We start from the raw sequence: 19,572 nt of genomic DNA, 5'->3' as shown, positions 1-19,572 counted from the left end.
ACTCATCCCCAGTCCTCACCGCTACAAACCCTGCTCACCTCGGTCCATCCTCCGACTAGCCTCCCTGCCCAACACTCCTGAAACCAAACGCACGCCAACGCAGCTTGCTACTCAACGTCTCACACGCCTAAGCCTGCTCCTGTCTCCCTGGGTCTCCGCTATGAGTGGACACACGCCACCATGTCTGTTTCTCTGTCTTTCAGTCTAGACGTTCAGAGATAACGAGGGGTCCTGAACTATGGCCGCCATCAACTGCAAGCAAGCTTGTCTACTGGCACTGGTACCTCTTTGGCGGAGTGGTGAGGAAGAGGTGTGTATGTGCATGTGTGTGTGTGTGTGTGTGTGTGTGTGTGTGTGTGTGTGTGTGTGTGAGTGTGTGTGAGTGTGTGTGTGTGTGTGCGTGTGTGTGTGTGTGTGTGTGTGTGTGTGTGTGTGTGTGTGTGTGTGTGTGAGTGAGTGAGTGTGTGTGAGTGAGTGAGTGTGTGCTGCTCTGAGGGTTCCCAGGCTCCACAGTCTCTCAAGGCTAGGCAGGCAACATAATCACACATTATGGCACTGAGGTCCCCAGTCACAGGCAATGGCCCTCTCAAGTGTTCAATGCCCAAAAGGGGTATTAACTTACCTTCCCCTGTGTGTGTGTGTGTGTGTGTGTGTGTGTGTGTGTGTGTGTGTGTGTGTGTGTGTGTGTGTGTGTGTGTGTGTGTGTGTGTGCGCGCGCATGTGCGTGTGTGCCACTGAGAGAATGTGTGTAAGAGAAACACAAAAGCTGAATGGGGAGAATTAAGTCAAGAGTCAAGTGGCTCTGGTGTGTGTGACAGATATCAATCACTAGGGTGCTGTAAGAGATTGGCAGTCCTGCTAGCTACACAGACCTTAGCGGCTCTGAAAGGAGCAGACTGCACTTCCAGGAAAGCCAATGGACTTAATGTGTGTGTTAAGGTCTTGGGTTAGACCATGACTACATTACCCCAGGTTTGGGGTTAGGGTTGGACTATGATTAGGTTACAGCAGGTTTGAAGTTAAGGTAAGACCATGACTGGGTTACTTACAGCTGGGGTTAGGGTTAGACCATGACTGGGTTAATCTAGGGCTGGAGTCTGAGTTAGACCAGGATATTCAGTTTCTTTCCTGAGCAGTACAACATGTCCTTGTTTTCTTTGGCTTCCTTCAGACTCAATTTATCAATCTGTATACACCTGCCACCTCTGTCTTATTAATACAAGGCGACCCACTATCCTCTTTCCTAAGAACTAGAACTCCCACAGTTTAGAACCACCCTTTCCCCCTAACCATACAGGACTTTCAGCTCTAACTACAGCGCTCCTATCACTCCTTGTGGCCTAGAAAGTGAGTGTGTTTAGTGTGTCTTCTGTTACCAGGCCTATGTTGATAGAGTAGATACTACTGTGGTTACCTACCTTTGTGTTTGTGCATCTGTCTCTGCAGTCTCGCAGCCTGTGGAGAGGCAGGGGGCAGGAGCAGGGGAGGTGCAGACGGAGGTGGTGGTGGATGAGGAGCAGGAGGAGGAGCAGGAGGAGGAGGAGGAGGAGGAGGAGTACGTAGACTCCAGTACTCGGGGCAGTAAGGTGGATGGCATGCACAGCCATGTTTCCAAGTCGGAGAACTTGGAGTAGCTCAGCATCTCCAGCACACTGTAGGACAACAAACAGGATCCACTTCATCAACACTATAGGACAAAACAAAGACAACATATTCACTATGTAAACACTGTAGGCAACAAACAGGATCCACTATGTAAACACTGGACAACACTGTTAACTACAACTGGCCTCTAATCTCTCCATATGCACTATGGAGAGATGGCTCAGATGGCTGAGCGGTAAGGGAGTCGGGCTATTAATCAGAAGTTTGCTGGTTTGATTCCTGGCCATGCCAAATTAAGTTGTGTCCTTGGGCAACGCACTTCACCCTACTTGCCTCGTGGAGAATGTCCCTGTACTTACTGTAAGTCGCTCTGGATAAGAGCGTCTGCTAAATGACTAAATGTAAATGTAAATATACAGAATGACAAAAGACACAACATGTTATACAGAAACATACACGCATGCTCTAGAGTAATACACATAGGAGAGAGCCAAGCCACCCATGTTGTCTAGTAGGCCTAAGGTGCTCACCTGTCCTCACCCACCCCTGGTATCTCATCCTTTTCCTCGGCTGTGTGGAACACACATGAAGTCCTGGTCTCTCGCGGCAACAGGACACACCGCTTCTCAGAGTCCACAGACATCTTCAGCCATAGCTGAAACACACACCCACACACCCACACGGGCACACATACAGCGTGATGTCAGAAACCCCCACTGGAGCAAATCCTAATCCCTCCACATGGCCCGTGTTGTGAAGAAGCTTCTCTATAGGGCTACCCACTGGTAAATATGCCAATTTAGAAGGCTAAGCCTAACTGCTAACAGAAGGAGGTCATTATAGTAGGTAGGTAAGTTCTTTCTTCATCCGCGAGTGGAAATTTTAGGAGGAGTTAAAATAGACACCGGATGGACTTGTTAGCACACGCTCCTATAGCAAATTTTGAGTGTATCCAACGATACACTGCCGGCTTCCATCATCTTCCTCTTTTAAATGTCGACCATTTTTCTTTCTCACTTTCTCACAGCAGGGTATCTAACGAACTAACCACCGACAAAGCTGCAGGCAGGAGTGTGAAAGTGTGATTCATTACAATGTTGCAGCTTCAACATTTGACTCAAACTTTTAACTGCGGGGTATTCAAAAAATGATAATTACAATGTAGCCTACAAAATACAATATTGTTTTTGTGACGTTACCGTGTTTGTGTCTTGCCCCTTGAAATCTCAGCTTTTCGAAACAAAAACATCTGTTCGCAGGGCATTCCTACCCGCTTCCCTATTACGTGTCTTTGTCCCGACAGCCCGGCTGCCTAGCAATGCAATACATCCTAAATACAGTGGAGCCGGATGCAGTTCATATTACAGTTGGGGAAAACTTGAAAGTTAGGAGAACTTACCACGCACACGCCCAGATCCACATCAGCTAGAGGTCGGACCTCACTAGTCTCACTCATCAGTTATTAGATTTCAAGTGAAGATGAGTCGGACACCGGTCGAGGGGAGAAAGTTGTTAGAAAGTGTCCACCGTCCACGGGTCAGTTTTCTGGGAGGTCTAAAACCTGCTGTTAGGATAAAGAAGTCTATATTTGTCCTTGGATTGGCTTCTGCGCACAATACGCGTAGCCCTTCAACATCAGTTCAAAGGAACCATTTTGGGAACAGATAACTACGGACAGGAAATATTTATGTCGTTATAGGCTATCCGCCCAAATCATGCCCAATTACGTGACGGCAATTACATCTGGGTATTAGGGATAAACAGTCCATCCCTTGGACTGATGCTTGACGTGACGTTCTTCTGTAGACCTACTCAAGGGAGCTCTTGGAATACACAAACACATGGCTATGACGAGGGCCTGGTGGTGTTGTAGGCTACTGTGATTACAGTTAAAAAGTTAAAGAAGATGGGGAAATATGAATGGCCAAATGACACTAAGGCTATTTGAACATCACATTTTCAATCGTTTTTCTCTGCTCCTTTATTGTTGTCTAAAATAACAGTTGTCAATCGCTCACCGAGATCGATTTATTTGGGGCTTCCTCTGTTAATCTGTATTCACCCACGGAGCGAGCCTAGTGTATAATCTGACCAGACACATACAAATCACAGTCTACTGTCCATATTGTGCACTAACCCAGACCTTAGCAGGGGTGACCAACCTCACATGATCTCTGGGCTGTGCGTGAGAAAATCTGCAGTTGGATTATCAAAACAGCAATCATCCAATCAGATTAATTTCAGAGATTATCTGACCTCAGACTGAAGGGTCAAAATGTGAGCCCATTTGTGGAATCAACACTGTGTGATGATATGCTGTTGTTCCATGGACCACAGCGAAATTTCATACAACTTGTTATGTCACTAATAGTAGAGCACTGAAGTTTCATCACCTTATGTCTTATATAAATGTCCACATATTCAGAACCAATGAAATGTGGTTGAGTTAATGCCACCTCGGTATGGTCCACTTGTTTCCTGAAGATGAGACCAGACCAGATCAAACTAATATCCATTAACGCTTAATCTCTATCCTTTCATCCTTCATCTCACTTCATCTCATTAGGGATACTTTATCTGTCCTCTTTCTCCTCTCTCTCTCTCCCTCCCTCTCTCGTCTCTCTCTTTCTCTCTCTCTATTTCACTCTCTATTTCTCTCTCTATCTCCCTCTCTCTCTCTGTCTTTCTCTAACTTCATGTAGTTTGAAACTTGCACCACCAGAGTGCACCAATGTCCCATGATTGCACGTCACAGTAATACTGTCATGAGAGCCAGCCCTATTTGGCTTCATGGACCTGCCCTTATGTAGAGCAGTGATAACCTTTCCAGAGAAAATGAACTGGTTTTGTTATATTTTCTGTCATTGTTCACAGATAAGATGTTTATGAGAGATATGAGTTATAATATTCAATGTGTCCTGTTGCATATTGATCAATGTGGAGGGCAAGCAGTGAAAATCATATACTTGTCTGTCTCTGTGAGGCTGTGGGAGATCTAGGACCTGTCTGTCTCTGTAAGGCTGTATGAGATATGGACAGGACCTGTCTGTCTCTGTGAGGCTGTGGAAGATACAGACAGGACCTGTCTGTCTCTGTGAGGCTGTGGGAGATCTAGGACCTGTCTGTCTCTGTGAGGCTGTATGAGATATGGACAGGACCTGTCTGTCTCTGTGAGGCTGTGGAAGATACAGACAGGACCTGTCTGTCTCTGTGAGGCTGTGGAAGATACAGACAGGACCTGTATGTCTCTGTGAGGCTGTATGAGATACAGACAGGACCTGTCTGTCTATGTGAAGCTGTGTGAGATATAGACAGGACCTGTCTGTCTATGTGAAGCTGTGTGAGATATAGACAGGACCTGTCTGTCTATGTGAGGCTGTATGAGATATGGACAGGACCTGTCTGTCTCTGTGAAGCTGTGTGAGATATAGACAGGACCTGTCTGTCTATGTGAGGCTGTATGAGATATGGACAGGACCTGTCTGTCTCTGTGAAGCTGTGTGAGATATAGACAGGACCTGTCTGTCTATGTGAGGCTGTGGGAGATACAGACAGGACCTGTCTGTCTCTGTGAAGCTGTGTGAGATATAGACAGGACCTGTCTGTCTATGTGAGGCTGTGGGAGATACAGACAGGACCTTTCTGTGGCTGGAAGCCTCTGAGATACAAACTGTAAGTTGTTTGCATCCAGGAAACATCTGGCATACTCCCGATCTTAAACAGGTCAGACACCGTGTTTAATATAGACAGGGAGAAAATGTGTAAGAGAGAGAGAGAGAGAGAGAGAGAGAGAGAGAGAGAGAGAGAGAGAGAGAGAGAGAGAGAGAGAGAGAGAGAGAGAGAGAGAGAGAGAGAGAGAGGGAAAGGGATGGTACAAACGTGAGAAAGGATTTGACTAAGGGGTATTGCACAGCATTGCACAAGCTATGGGAAAGAGTTACTGGGGGAAAGAAAGGGACAGAGAGCAAAAGATGGAAACAGAGTTTCAGGTTTCCCTGGCGACCCTCTAGTGACGACAGGAGAGGAAACACCACCATAATTCACAGTTTCCATGGGGATTCCGCAAGGCAACCAGGGATTACCTAACTTCCTGGTTGTTCGTGTAAATATACCAGCTCTCTGAAGTAGACAGGAAGTGGCTTGCAGGTCAGAGTTCAGAGGTCAGTGGGCCAGAGAGAGCGCACTGACCGCAGGTAACACAATAATATGCTACAGCCTAGGTTGAGTAACCAAGGTTTGCGCAAATACAACAAGTCAACGTCATCACAACGTTTTAATTCTGGATTTCTGGATTCAGAGGGATTTAACACTAAACAAACCCAAAAACAAATTATCAATTCTGATCACAAACACAAAGTAGGACAAAAATTGTAATTTATGTTTTTTATTGTGCTAAATATTTAATGATGATTCTTCTTAAGAAGACCAGCCTGTTTTTGCTCTTGGACAGGGGTCCATGGTGAGAAACTGTAGCCGAGTGCTGTAGCATACATTTACTGAGTTAGCTTCCCCCTGGCCTCCTCTGCACAGATGCTGGAGTAATCAGCCTTACTCCCGGCATGCACTTCAAATCCCCTTGTCATGATTTTGAAGAACTCCACTTCATATTACCAGCGCCCCTCAGGGACGTGTAGTCACAGGGGAGGGGGGAAATAGAATCTGCTTCTTCAATGGAACGGGTTTGTCACTCTGTCACTGTCTGTGGGAGTCAGAATACAGATGGGATTGTCTGCGGCTGGTTACCGTTGACATCTAAAGTAACCGACAGACAGACTAAGCCTATGTACTGTTCATCTATGGTGTAATTGGCTCAGAACTCTCAAGAAGGAAGAGTTAGATGTCATCACCCCTGTTCTGGAAGCCAGAGTGCAGAGTGCTACTGATGTGACTTCCATGGTGCTGTCTGCCACAAAGAAATGTGTGTGTGATATATGGAATTTGATGTTTTTGTCTTTATGTATTGCTAATAACTTCCTAACACTGAAAAATTGCTATGTGAAGCTCTCATCAACCCAGTCCTCCACACTGGGCCCCCTTCTAAAGGTAAACAGACAGGCTTTCTCTGCCTCTCTCACGCCCCACCACAGGGCCCAGCAGGGTGGCAGACACCCCATGAGCCCCCTGCTCTGGATCAAAGAGAAAGGGGGACATCTGTGTGAGTGTACCCCAGCGAATGGCCTTGAAACGGGGGATGAGAGGGACCCAGCTAGCCTCTGCCGAAAGCCATCTCCACAGGCATTCCAGCAAGTGCAGCTGGCTGAAACCAGCACAACATCACACCACACTGAGAATATCAAACACAATATTAAATAACATTACATAATACTTTACCACATACAACATACAACACTATCCAGTCTAATGTCACATTATATAAGGTCATTCAATGTAACCAAGTAACAGAATATGAAAGTAATAACAGGGTGCCATCTTTTCTTTATTAATAAGGACAGAGGAAATGAAGAGACCGTCAGCTGGGACAGACATGGTTGGGATTTAAACCTTATATTTTTGGATAATGTCTCAGAAGATATTATGCTATCTGCAGAGATTTACCAAGTTGGTGTGAATGTTGCAACGGATTGAAAGTTTACACGTTCAAGTGGTAGACTCCAAAAATGTATATACAGTATGTCAACACTATTATGTTGCATTGTTCATGCCTACAATTATGTAGGGGGTTTTAATGTTGGCCAAACAACCAAAACTATTCCCCTAGATGTAAAGGAAGAAGGGTAAACTGAACAGTGTATAAATATTAATCAAATATGATGGAATTGCAGTTATTTGACCAAAAATGGTCAGAGTAAAGTTAAATGAAATGTATATTTAATAACATTGAGCTGAGGAGAAGCCCTCAGGAGATGGAGAATGTAGAGAACAATGCTTCTCAACTCACTGTGTACCCAACTATTATCTGCAACAACCAATCAGACCACATCTTGGCTATTACTTATCAACATATGACTACCAATGTAATGAGGTGAGAGACCCATCAAGTGAAGACTCTGTCCAGCAACTCCAGTCATATGAGAGGTGGGAGCAGGAGTCTCTCCCATCCTACAATTAGAAGAGACAGAGGAAGGAAACGTGTATTCTTTGTGACAGACCACAGGTGGTTCTCATCTTTGTCTCCGCTCCTCCCAAAAAACAAATTGGACCACCGGCGATGAGGGAAGTGTGTCTGCAGTTCACATCACAGACAGTTCCATCATCTAGGCCAACACACAGGCAGAGTTTCACTCTGATAACTCCCTCCAGATGTCCAAACTACGACATCACGGAGGGAGGGAGGGAGGGAGGGAGGGAGGGAGGGAGGGAGGGAGGGAGGGAGGGAGGGAGGGAGGGAGGGAGGGAGGGAGGGAGGGAGGGAGGGAGGGAGGGAGGGAGGGAGGGAGGGAGGGAGGGAGGGAGGGAGGGAGGGAGGGAGGGAGGGAGGGAGGGAGGGAGGGAGGGAGGGAGGGAGGGAGGGAGGGAGGGAGGGAGGGACTAGTAGATGGTGAAGGGACTGGTGGAGTGGAGACTAGGAAACTAGGAGGGGAATGGGTGGAGGGACTAAGGGGAGAAGGGGGACAGGAGGACAGGAGAGGAGGGGAGGTGGTGGAGAGCCTATGGGAAGGAAGAGGACGAAAGGGGGGAATAAGAAATGAAGGGACTAGGGAGAGAAGGAGGGTAGTTGGAGTGATGGGGATAGGGAGAGGAAGAGAAGGGAAAGTCTTATCCCCGGTTCTATCAGAGATCTGAAAGCTGAGCAAAGACCTTCAGCCTGCACAGTTCAAAGTTCTAACCAGCTGGGCAGCTGTGGAGCTCCTTCAGACCCATGGAAAGACTGAGGCTGGGCAGGTCAGGGGACTAGGCAGGGGCAGGAAGGAAAGGCTCAGGGCTACTCCCCATATCTACTGACCACAGAGCTGGTGTCCGTCAAGTGGACCCTGAAAATAGGGGTTAAAAACATGAATTCTCTCACACATGAATACACACATGAAGTCTTCCATACATGCATACAGATTGCCAAACACATCAATGCACAGACCCACACAATGACCACTCCCCCAAATTAAATATGTTAATTAAATATTGCTGATGACATATGCACAGGACCACATAAACCCAGTCTCTCCATTCAGTGGGCATGGGGTTAAAGTTATCCTTCTCGTTCGGAGGTAAGGGCAAGAGAGCGCATAGTCTGCGCCCCTTGCTTCAAGACACTCCCACCTTCTGCTTTTGATATCCCCACACTCTCCTCTAAGACTAGACGATGTTGAGCCGTGCCAACTAAAGACTTTCTAGACACGAATACGCGCAAGGAACGTCGCAGAACAGCTGAGGGAGAGATTAAGAGAGGGAAGGAGTCAGAACTTTATCGTTCCTCGAATACGACTGCGACGTTATCAGAATTATAACAACAAGAAGGGTGTGAAGGAAGCAGTATCATCCTTGTTGGTGCTGGACGGACACCAGCTGATGAGGCTATCATACGCGCTGAAGAACACTGAAGACATGGAGGGCGCTTACCAACAGTAAGTGTTATCCATTCATTCACCTACAAATGAGTCTATAGAGTCGATAGTCGTTAACTTAGGGTTGCTCTAAAGGGTACTCATAAATTGCATTATTTGGGCGTGCCACTCATCCCAACTGTATCAGTACAAACTACGCAACGCAACAGGCAGACAGACTACCTGCAGATAGGAGCCCCCGCCCTAACCGCCAAATAAACTGCCCTACGTCATACAGTGTTTATAACTCATATCTTTAATTTCATCATTAGACAGAAGCGTCCATAAAATCTCCAAGCTCTGGTTTCACAGAGATGTTGGAAACGTTAGACTTTGCTCTCCGGGGAATTGGACAGTTATGCCTCGCGCAGCACCGGCCTCAAGTCCAACTTGAAGCAACAGATCCGGTGATAACTTTACCTCCGCACACATCGAGTTTTAGTTTAATGTGTTCTGCGATATACGGCAGATGCTAATGCATCCTCTCTGAGTCGAATGCGTATGAGCTTAAATTAGGTCAAATTGGTGAAATCGTTGTAATTATATCTTCAGTGGTTTGAAGTAGAACTTTCATCCCCATCTTTCTAGAGGTTCTATAAACACAAATGTCCTCTTTTGTCTCTCACTTGCAATGTCTACTTTATTCCTATCAGCTTATCCTTGTTTCTACCCACTTTAGGTCAAACATGTTTACAATTTGAATTACTGACCTATTAAAGTCGATGTGTTTTTCCTCAGTTCTGAGTAGTGCTTCACGTTTAGTTCCAATCTGACCTACTCACGAGAACCAACATGTTCTTAGAACACTTTGGTTCCATCTTTCTGCTCTCTTCTTATCTCTCTTTCCCACTCCTGTTATCTGTTGGTTCATATGAGGCTGTCATGTTTTCTGTATTTTTCTGCAGATTTTCAGTCTGACACCGCTGATCAGACAGCATCCACAGTTGAACCCAGGGCAGCTGATCAGACAGCATCCACAGTTGTACCCAGAGCAACTGATCAGACCCGATCCTTAGTTGAACCCAGAGTATCTGATCAGACAGGATCCTCAGTTGAACCCAGAGCAGCTGATCAGACCCGATCCTCAGTTGAACCCAGAGCAGCTGATCAGACAGGATCCTCAGTTGAACCCAGAGTATCTGATCAGACAGGATCCTCAGTTGAATCCAGAACAGCCATCCAGATGGCCCACCTCTTCCTGGCAGGTAAACCCTCCCTTCCTGACGACCCGGCAAGCAAACCCTCAACCAAGGTTCCCATGACACCGGGTCAGGCGGCGTCAGACAGGAAATCTAAGGAGAAGCCGAACAACAAGGACCGTAGCAGCGACGGCCTAGTGACCACCGTGCCGTTAATCAATGAGATCCAGCTCACAGCAGCCACGGGAGGGGCGGAGCTGTCCTGCTACCGTTGCACGGTACCGTTTGGCGTGGTGGTTCTGATCGCTGGTGTTGTGGTGACGGCAGTGGCATACAGTTTCAACTCCCACGGATCCACCATCTCAGTCCTGGGCCTGGTGCTGCTGGCGTCTGGGCTGGGTCTCCTGGGCTCCAGCCTGCTCTGCTGGAGGGCCCGCCAGGGGAGGAGGAGAAGGGAGAGGAGGAGGGAGAGCCAGACAGCTCTCATGGCTGGGCAGGGAGCCATGGCCTGAGGGTTTGAGGAGCAGATGGAGGGATGGAGTTGTTGGAGAGATGGATATGTTAGGGGAAAAGGGGTAAAGGTTCCCTTCGGATCATGAAGAAGAGAGGGGATGGACAGACAGACAGAGAGAGACAGAGAGAGAGGAGGGATAGAAGGAGAGAGACAGAGAGGGTACATAGAAAGAGTGAGAGAGAATGGAGAGAGGTCCTACAGTGGAAGGTTTGTTAGTTAGTTTAGGGTTGTTTCCGCTGACGCGTCCAGATGTGGACTGATGGATGGCTGGACTAGCTGTACATATAGACAGGATGGGTGAGGCCTTCCCCGGATTCTCTTCTTCGTGAGCTGGGAGCACAGACTGTAAAAAGAATGGACGACGCGTCTCCACTTCCTCCCGCTGTACAAAAATGAAGCCAAAATATCCCCGGATCCGTGTGCTGCCATCTTGCACTGGTGATGTCATTTGGAGCCAGAGTCTGCGCTGTTGATCTGGTGAAGGAGCCGCGGTATCAAGCTCCCTCCCATACACTTGCATGACCCAATCGCGAACACACTCTAATCTCTTTTTATATAGTGAAATAACCAATACAAAACAAACTGATCCCAAAAATTAGCACTTGAACAGACATCAGCGTGATAAGAGCTACCTAATATGACAGAAAGCATCTTTGGATGTCTTTTTTAAAATTATTATTCTTTAAAAAATTATATTCATACTGCAGCCCGCCAACTGGGGGCGATCAAGATGTTTGGGCTTTTGAGGAGCTGTCTGTCATGCAGTCCATTCTTTTTGCAGTCTATGGCTGGGAGAATCAAGTCATTGAGTGATGGACCTTTTTGTTGATAATGTTTATGCGTAGAGTGATATTGTGTCTGTGAATCTATTTGCTGCTATTATGTTGACATTTAAAAAGAATATTAAAGGTACGGCAAGTTCATGTTTTGTTGATAAATAGGCCTATGTGACTTTACAAGGATGAAATGTAAAAAAAGTAAAACTCGATACTTCTGAAATCTATCCTGTTTGGTATGCATACTTTCAATGTTCTAGAATGTTAACTTGCAACCCTTGCAAGGTACATTATACTTAAGTATTCCTACTCTTAGTGTCCACAACAGTTTTCACAATGCTAGCATCGACCGCTCTCTCATGTACTGTTCTTCTGTAATATTCTGCCCTTCATCCTTCTAGTGTCCTATTTATTACCTGTTCATTACGTGTAATGATATTTTGTCACATTCAATTACAGATCTCCAAAGTGCCAAAGTAAGTCTTGATGTCAAGTCTCATATTTATACCAGCCCGCAAAGGCTAGTGGTTTATTTATGGTTTGTATTTGCATTGCCTAGCAACCCTCATACTGCAGAATTATAACACAGCATTACATCAGCTTGTATGTGTGCTTGTGTGTGTGTGGTGGGGGGCACCGGTTATGACACCTTGTCACCTGGGGAGTGCTAACTTTACCTCCTCTGGAATGGAGCATTCTGCGAATGACATTGCTTTAGAGGGGTAGGGAGTGGGGTGAGGGGGAGAACAGAGCAGAGAGTCAAGGAGTTGCATCACCCAGGACCCTGTTGTCATCAGTTGGTGAGTTGTGCAGTAAGACACCAGAGACTATCCTGTCACCACCGACACATTAGGTCCCTGGCTAGTTGGCTGACTGAAAAGTTGGCTCACCAACTGGCCAGCATGCTAAATCACAGACTTTCTGGCTTGCGGTTTGACTGACTATCAACCTTGCAGGGTAACTGGCTAATCCTTAGTGTCTGTAACTGCATGACCATTGTGACCTGGGAGGGGTGGGGGGCATGGTGATATCCCACTTCCCCATGACCCCTCCCTTCCTCTTTGCCGTCAGATCTGGGAGCCAGCAATGTGTCATCTACCCCCCACCCTACTGTGTCCCTTCCACCATGTTCCACCACCTTCCCACTCTCCCTCCCTCCCCCTCCTCCTTCCCTCCCTCCTCCCTCTCTCCCCCTCTATCCTCCTCCCTCCCCCTTCTCTCCCTCCCCCTTCTCCTTCTCTCCCTCCCCATCCCTCGCCCTCCCCCTCTCTCCTCCGCTCTCATCTGGCTGGGATGAGAGCTGGGCACGCCAGAGTACTGGGAAGGGGAAGAGGGACCAGGACTACTGAAGGGAGAGAGGATAAGAGAGAGAACAGGATGGGTTGTTCTGTTCATCCACGCCCTCTGCTCACACTCTGAACAGCTCTGAACAATGCCCCCATACAGACACACACACACACTCAACCCGAGGAGCCCCCCAGATACCCGGCGTCAGCATGGGCAAGGCTGGCAGGCAGTTAGGTTCAATGAATCTGATACGGAATAAATCACTTCACACCTCTGCAATGGGCTTTAAAATAGCACTGTCACAGTCAGCTGGTTTTATAAGGCCTGTGCTTGGTGGTGACCAGAGTTGTGTGTATAGATTATATAGTTTATAAATAGTGTGTCTGTGTGTGTGTGTATTGTATGTCAGTGTCAACTGTTCTATTACAATATAGTGTCGGGAACAAACAGCCCTGACAGAATGCTGAGCAACAACCAGCTTGCGAGGCTGTGAGTGCCACCATCTCTTGTGATGCTCACAAGCAGCAGAACACTGCGCTTCACTTGAGGTTTGAGTAACAGTTCAGTTAAACTTCTGCACAGGCTCATCCAGGGATTTTGGACAGCCTGTTCATGAAATATCAAGACATTTTGTATTAAAAATGCATTAGTGTGGCGTAATCGGGTTTTGGACAAATGTAAAAGTACTCTCAACTGGACAGCTCCAAAGAAGCCTGTTTCAAAATTAAAAGTATGTGGAAACCTTGTGTAATACCCTCTTACTATTTCACAGTTTATCAGTTGTGATGTCTGGCTTGGGATTTCCAAACACTTGGATAAAATAAATTACTCAATGTCAATGTTGCCTTCTTTCACTAACCAGCTGTCCCTGTAACATTTACTGATAATGTTTCAACTCGAGTCAAAAAGAAAGTCATATGTCAGAAACATTGAAGTTGGAAACTGTGGAATGTTAATAATGCAACTCAGTGAATGACTTTCTTGGCCTGTTTAGCCACGTTGTATTCAGGAGATAATTTTCATTCATAAACATTGACCTGTTCTCCTCCTGTCCTCCGTTTTTGGTAAGTACCTGTAAATAAACTGAACGCACCTGAGGTATGAAATATGACCACATTTGGTGCATTCATTGTCTATTCTACAACATTTTGTATGACACTTTTTTATTAGGAGCACCAAAAATTGGAGAAAAAAAAACAGTGGACGGAAAATGTTCTGTTTAGCAACTTTAAAATGAAGAAGTATCAGAACTTAGTTGTCTTCTACGGCTTTAGGAGAATATCCCAGAAGAATGTCCCACTGGCCCAGGAGTGAAGGGACAGCCAAAGGGTAAACCCTAATATCCTTCCTCTGATTGGATGATAATAAAAATACTTGTGCTAGTGGCTTCCAGTGGCAGGAAATACAAGAGGACACTTAATCCTCATGGTCAATGTTGATTCAATGTTTATTGGGGCAAGTAGTTGCAGAACTTATTGGAATTCCTAAAAGTTTTTGCCCCGGGGTTAGAGTTATGGTTCTCATTAGGAATCATCCACAGGGAGTCTGTTTTCAGGAGGGTGGTGGCAGGGTCTGGTTACCTGACCATTTCTAGAAGTTGTGCTGCTGAGATCTCCAGCCCCAGCCCCTTTCTACAGAGCCAGACCTTGACCGAAACTCAGCCCCTCTCTAAGGAACCAGACCTAGACCCAGGCCCTCTCTACAGAACCATACCTAGACCCAGGCCCTCTCTACAGAACCAGACCGAGTTCTCTCTCTACGGAACCAGACCTGTCTACAGAACCAGACTCTCACAACAGAATGAGACCCAGCCTCTGTCTACAGAAGCTGTCTGGCCCTCTCCAGACCCAACAATGTCCCCGCTGCCTAGCCGGCCAGGGTCAGCAGGGAGGGCCCTTCCTCCCACCACGCCTGGCCAGCCCTTGACACCCTGCTCGTTTCTCCAGTGGTGACAGATTTAAAGGTTTCTTCAAACAAAGAGGTTTATTGTGCTGGACACAGTTCTCGCGGTTGTTATGGTTGGAGGGGCTGGTTGGCAATGCCCAAAAGCAGTAATGACTGATGTTCAGGAAGCCAACATTGTATGAAGAAGAATGGCAGCCACATAGGAACAAGTGATCAGAAACAGAAGAACATTGAGAGCTGTAGCATGCAGCATGGCATGGTGACAGGATGAGGAACTAGGACATTTCCTGTCGCAGCACTCTTGTAATACCAACAGGAGTGGGATTGTTTCAGTTCAACATCACCTCTATCTGCCCCTCTCAGCCCCGCCCCAAGCCAGGCTGATCTGTAGGAGTTATTTCATCTTACATGTTCCTTTCCATCCAGCCATTTGACACAGTATTTCAAGCTTTCAAGCAAGGAAGCTCACAAATATCCCTGACTGTCAGTGGTAGTTCACAATTGGCCTCTAGATGGCGACTTTTAGTGCTCCTGTCTCCATGGTGACAAATGGCAGGGCTAACAGTTATGCCTGTGGGCGCAGCTAGGGAAAGAGAGAGTACCCTGTTGTTCCATATCCTGAAACCACCTCCCTGTCGTGCTCCATTAGAGTCTCTCCATCATCTCTCTGTCCTCCACTCATATCCCTCCATCATCTTTCTGTTTCCACGTCGCTACATCTCTTTAACGTCAGCAGAAAGTGGAGATTTGTGCTTGATAATCCCAGTTTGTCGTCATCACAGATGATGATGGCCAAAATGGGAGAGTGTTGCAGTTGTCACACAACATGCACACTCACTAATCAGACAAAAACCTTCCTTCATGACCATGCACTCTTTTCTGGTGACAAATTAGTTCTGAATGCCTTCATGTTCAAAGCTTTGCCTTTATACAGAAATATCTATCACGGCATCACAGATCAGAGTCAGTCTGAAATAACGCAACTAAGACCTATAATCCAAACTGGGGAGTGAAAAACAAAACAAACAATTAAACCAATTTCATTTCTATATGACTTTGCCTTTGTATGCTTTCAGGGTAATTAGATTTGTATATGCACAATTAATCAACAGTGGTGATGTAATGAATCAGTTATTCATATTAAATGATTCCTAAAATCTTCATTACAACCTGACAAGTTTGGCTGGGATGTGTGTGTGTGTGAATGTGTGCATCCTGTCCTTCCTATTCCCATGTATAATTTGGCTTGTCCCCTCCTACTTCTGTATGTGCAGTTGGTCAAATTAAAATGGCAGCTTAAGTTATTAAACTGAGCAGCTTTAATCATTGGCTGCAAAAATTCAAGGTTGAAGAGCGTCATGGATTATCGTCCTTTAAGCACAAAGCTTCGCATCCACTCTGGCCTGCTGCCACTGCCCCCCCCCCCCTCTCTCTCTCTCTCTCTCTCTCTCTCTCTCTCTCTCTCTCTCTCTCTCTCTCTCTCTCCAGCTGTTTGATTTTCACTTTCTGGTAGCTGGCTGCCATTGGCCATCTCTCTCTCCAGCCCGCTCTCCATGTGGCTCTGGTGGTAACTCCTCCAGTTGTCTCTGGATCATCTATCTCGGTGTCTCTCTCCGGTCCCAGGCTCAGGCTCTTCCAGACGGGCATCTCTCTCTCTCTCTCTCCTGGTGGTTGGGGCGAGACATGCGGCGGCACCATGGGTTTGATGGAATTCTACCTGGAGATTGACCCGGTCACCCTGAACCTGATCATCCTGATCGCCAGCTACGTCATCCTGCTGCTCGTCTTCCTCATCTCCTGCATCCTGTACGACTGCAGGGGGAAGGACCCCACCAAGGAGTACGCCCCCGAGCCCCCCGCGCCCCCCAGCCAGTCCCCCATACGCCTGGTGGTCATGCAGAACTCCCCGGCCTCCTCCCGCTGCGACCAGAACAACGCCGCCGGACACCTGGAGGGCCTCCCACCCCCCACCCCGGACCCGGGGAGGGAGAAGAGGAGCACCCTGGTCTGAGGACAGGCAGAGAGGGATGGGAGGTGGAGGAGACAAGAGGGAGGTCTGGGGAAGGAGGAGGGAGATCTGGACGTTTGTTTGATGGATTTGAAGTCCTGTGTGGACACACGGCCCCAAATGCTGCCCTTCTGATTTGTACAGTTTTGTTAGATAGGTTTTTACAGTTTTTATTATTTAATTACAGAGGACTATGTTGAAAAGGTAAGCTGTAGCTGGTTGTGTGCGGGCAAGTGTGTTTCTGTGTGTGTTGTGCTTCTGTGTGTGTGCATATGGGTTTTTCAGTGTTTCAAAACAAACACAAAATTGATCTCAGTTCACAACATTATGCATTAGCATGCATCAGTAAATGCACAGGAATCAATCACTGATGCACTTTTATGTCCAACAACAGATAGAGAGTATGACGGCTGCTGTGTCTTGATAATGGATGTGACTGAATCATGTGGACTCGGTAGAAAGATGGAGCTGGTATGAATGAAATCTTTCTCTACCCTCTGATTGACCAGCCATCTGCTGGATTGGTGTGTGTCAGGACTGTGAGGAGGCTGCATGAATGGTGCTGTATTAGAAACCCCCGCCCACACACACACACACACCCACACACACACGCGCACACAAGTGGTCATATCTCGTCATTAACTGGCTTCCCTACACTGTTCCTGACACACTTCCTTAGTACCAGTGGAGATCTGCCACGTTGCCAGACAAGGGGCAAGACTGCAGGTCACCCACAAGGTGCTGAAGAGAGAGAACAGAACCTGAGGGCTGACATGAACAACTGTAACCCCCCCCCCCCTCCACCATTCCTCCCCTCTACCAGCCCAGACGTTAAGCACTCAGCTGTTGTTGCAACCTCTGTCACCAGCAGCTAAATCCTGCTTGATCCTCACCCAGCCTCCATCAGGGAAATGGATGTCGGCTGGGAGCATAAAGCCTCACCGAATGAAGGAGTGAACGGCTGAATGAGTGAAGGGATGAATGAGTGAAGGGATGACTGAGAGATAGATGTTCCTTCCGCAGCCCCCTGACATATGGCGGGGACAGCTGTGAGCATGTGCTCCTCTCAGCTAGCACCTTGACCGCTGAGTAGGATCAGTTTGTTGTGGTTTTGAAGTCAACAGGCCAGTAATCCACAGGGACTGACTCTACTACAGATGTGTATGAACAGGTTGTTGTGATGACATGTCGTACATCTGTTTGACTCGGCAGTGATGAGGGAGAAGCACCACAGTCCCCCCCCCCTCCAGTCTAGCCGGGAGGTAGCAGCTGAGAGTGAAGGCTTGGTCTGGGCCGTGAACAGACAGCACTGCCTCGTGGTTGTGTGAAACACCGTTTTGAACGAACAGAAGCTTGACCCTTGTCTTGGCTGACTGATTCAGCTGTTAAAGACAGTATTCAGTGCCAAGTCTCAAGACATGTGATTGGTGATGTACATTCTCCAGGAGATAAGAGGTTTAGAATGATCTGAAGGGATGGTTGTTCAGCGGCAATGTGTGCAATGTGTCTGTAACCCCCTGCTGTCCCCTCCCCAGCTCCTCTGCAGTCAGATGGCAGGATTACAGACTGCAGCAGCTTCATGGTGGCCCGACTCCAGATCTGATGGGGTTTACTGTTCCCCTCGTTGCTTACAGCTGTGAGGAGGAACGAGCCAGAGGAGCTGACCAGGCTGCCTGCTGACCAGGCCAGACCCGACCATGCTAGAGCACTCCCTGCCACAACCAGGCCAGACCCGACCATGCTAGAGCACTCCCTGCCACAACAAGGCCAGACCCGACCATGCTAGAGCACTCCCTGCCACAACCAGGCCAGACCCGACCATGCTAGAGCACTCCCTGCCACAACCAGGCCAGACCCGACCATGCTAGAGCACTCCCTGCCACAACCAGGCCAGACCCGACCATGCTAGAGCACTCCCTGCCACAACCAGGCCAGACCCGACCATGCTAGAGCACTCCCTGCCACAACCAGGCCAGACCCGACCATGCTAGAGCACTCCCTGCCACAACCAGGCCAGACCAGACCATGCTAGAGCACTCCCTGCCACAACCAGGCCAGACCAGACCATGCTAGAGCACTCCCTGCCACAACCAGGCCAGACCAGACCATGCTAGAGCACTCCCTGCCACAACTCATCAAATTCGACCCCAAGCTAATGGCTTTGACACCTAAAGGTCCCATCGGACAGTGGGACAGGGTGAGGCGGTGTCCTGAATGGACGATGACACCCGTTGGAAGACAGATCTTCAGGTTGGATCCAGATCAGCGCAGGATAGATGAAGTCTTGTCTAGCCTCACTGAGACACTCCTCGAGACATGGAGCTCATTTGGACTTGGGCGTTCTTCAAGTAAGGTGGACAAGGAAAATATATAATTAAAGAAGTATATTACCCACAATCCCACTCACTGTCACTGGAGAAAGACACTACTGTAGATTGATGGTCCGCCTACGATTCTTCCCTTTCCAGCTCCAGATGTGTTATGGATGTGAGGGTGGTAGAGTTGATGTTTGTCTCTCACACTCCAGTTAGGGGACTGTCCAAAACCTCAACTGTGATTAAAGGTCTTTCACTGTTCACGGAACATCAGAACTCTAAGGATGGAATGTCAAACATTGTTGTGCAACATTAGAATTAGAAGTTTTCATAAAATAAAATTATCCTGACATGAATATGATTCATACATATAATTCCTTCCACAGGTGTGAAATATTATAATTTATGATGTGTTATTGACGTGATGTGGAAACTTTGATACAATCTCAATAGCTACACCAAGCAGCCTTCTGATTCTAAGATCTTGAAAAGGTGCTCTATACAGTCCATCTAAGGAGAATACC

At 47.4% G+C, this 19,572-nt stretch overlaps 3 protein-coding genes across 3 annotated transcripts in view; 2 read left to right on the top strand and 1 right to left on the bottom strand.

Annotated features, from left to right (window-relative positions):
* ankfn1a (ankyrin repeat and fibronectin type III domain containing 1a) overlaps nt 1-2,254 on the bottom strand; it is a 42,057-nt gene extending 39,803 nt beyond the window's left edge. Inside the window, exons 1-2 of the mRNA XM_084671053.1 lie at nt 2,136-2,254; nt 1,419-1,652 (exon numbers count right to left, since the gene is read on the bottom strand). Of these exons, the coding sequence (XP_084527179.1) occupies nt 1,419-1,652; nt 2,136-2,248 (347 nt within the window). The 5' untranslated portion in view covers nt 2,249-2,254. The remainder of the gene's footprint in view (nt 1-1,418; nt 1,653-2,135) is intronic.
* Nucleotides 2,255-8,842: 6,588 nt separating this feature from the next.
* LOC146259833 (transmembrane protein 100-like) lies at nt 8,843-11,557 on the top strand. The gene is made up of 2 exons (XM_084670303.1): nt 8,843-9,125; nt 10,010-11,557. The coding sequence occupies exon 2, from the start codon at nt 10,288-10,290 to the stop codon at nt 10,753-10,755; it is 468 nt and encodes a 155-aa protein (XP_084526429.1). The 5' UTR covers nt 8,843-9,125; nt 10,010-10,287; the 3' UTR covers nt 10,756-11,557.
* A 4,864-nt stretch (nt 11,558-16,421) lies between these two features.
* Nucleotides 16,422-16,736, top strand: smim36 (small integral membrane protein 36). The gene has a single exon (XM_084671091.1). The coding sequence runs from the start codon at nt 16,422-16,424 to the stop codon at nt 16,734-16,736; it is 315 nt and encodes a 104-aa protein (XP_084527217.1).
* Nucleotides 16,737-19,572: the final 2,836 nt, after the last annotated feature.

This window comes from Hypomesus nipponensis, chromosome 13 (assembly GCF_054491055.1).
Source record: "Hypomesus nipponensis isolate SF chromosome 13, ASM5449105v1, whole genome shotgun sequence".
In the NCBI taxonomy this organism is placed as follows: Eukaryota; Metazoa; Chordata; class Actinopteri; order Osmeriformes; family Osmeridae; genus Hypomesus; species Hypomesus nipponensis.
The sequence above is the reverse complement of the archived record's forward strand: the minus strand, read 5'-3'. Positions and strand labels throughout refer to the sequence as shown.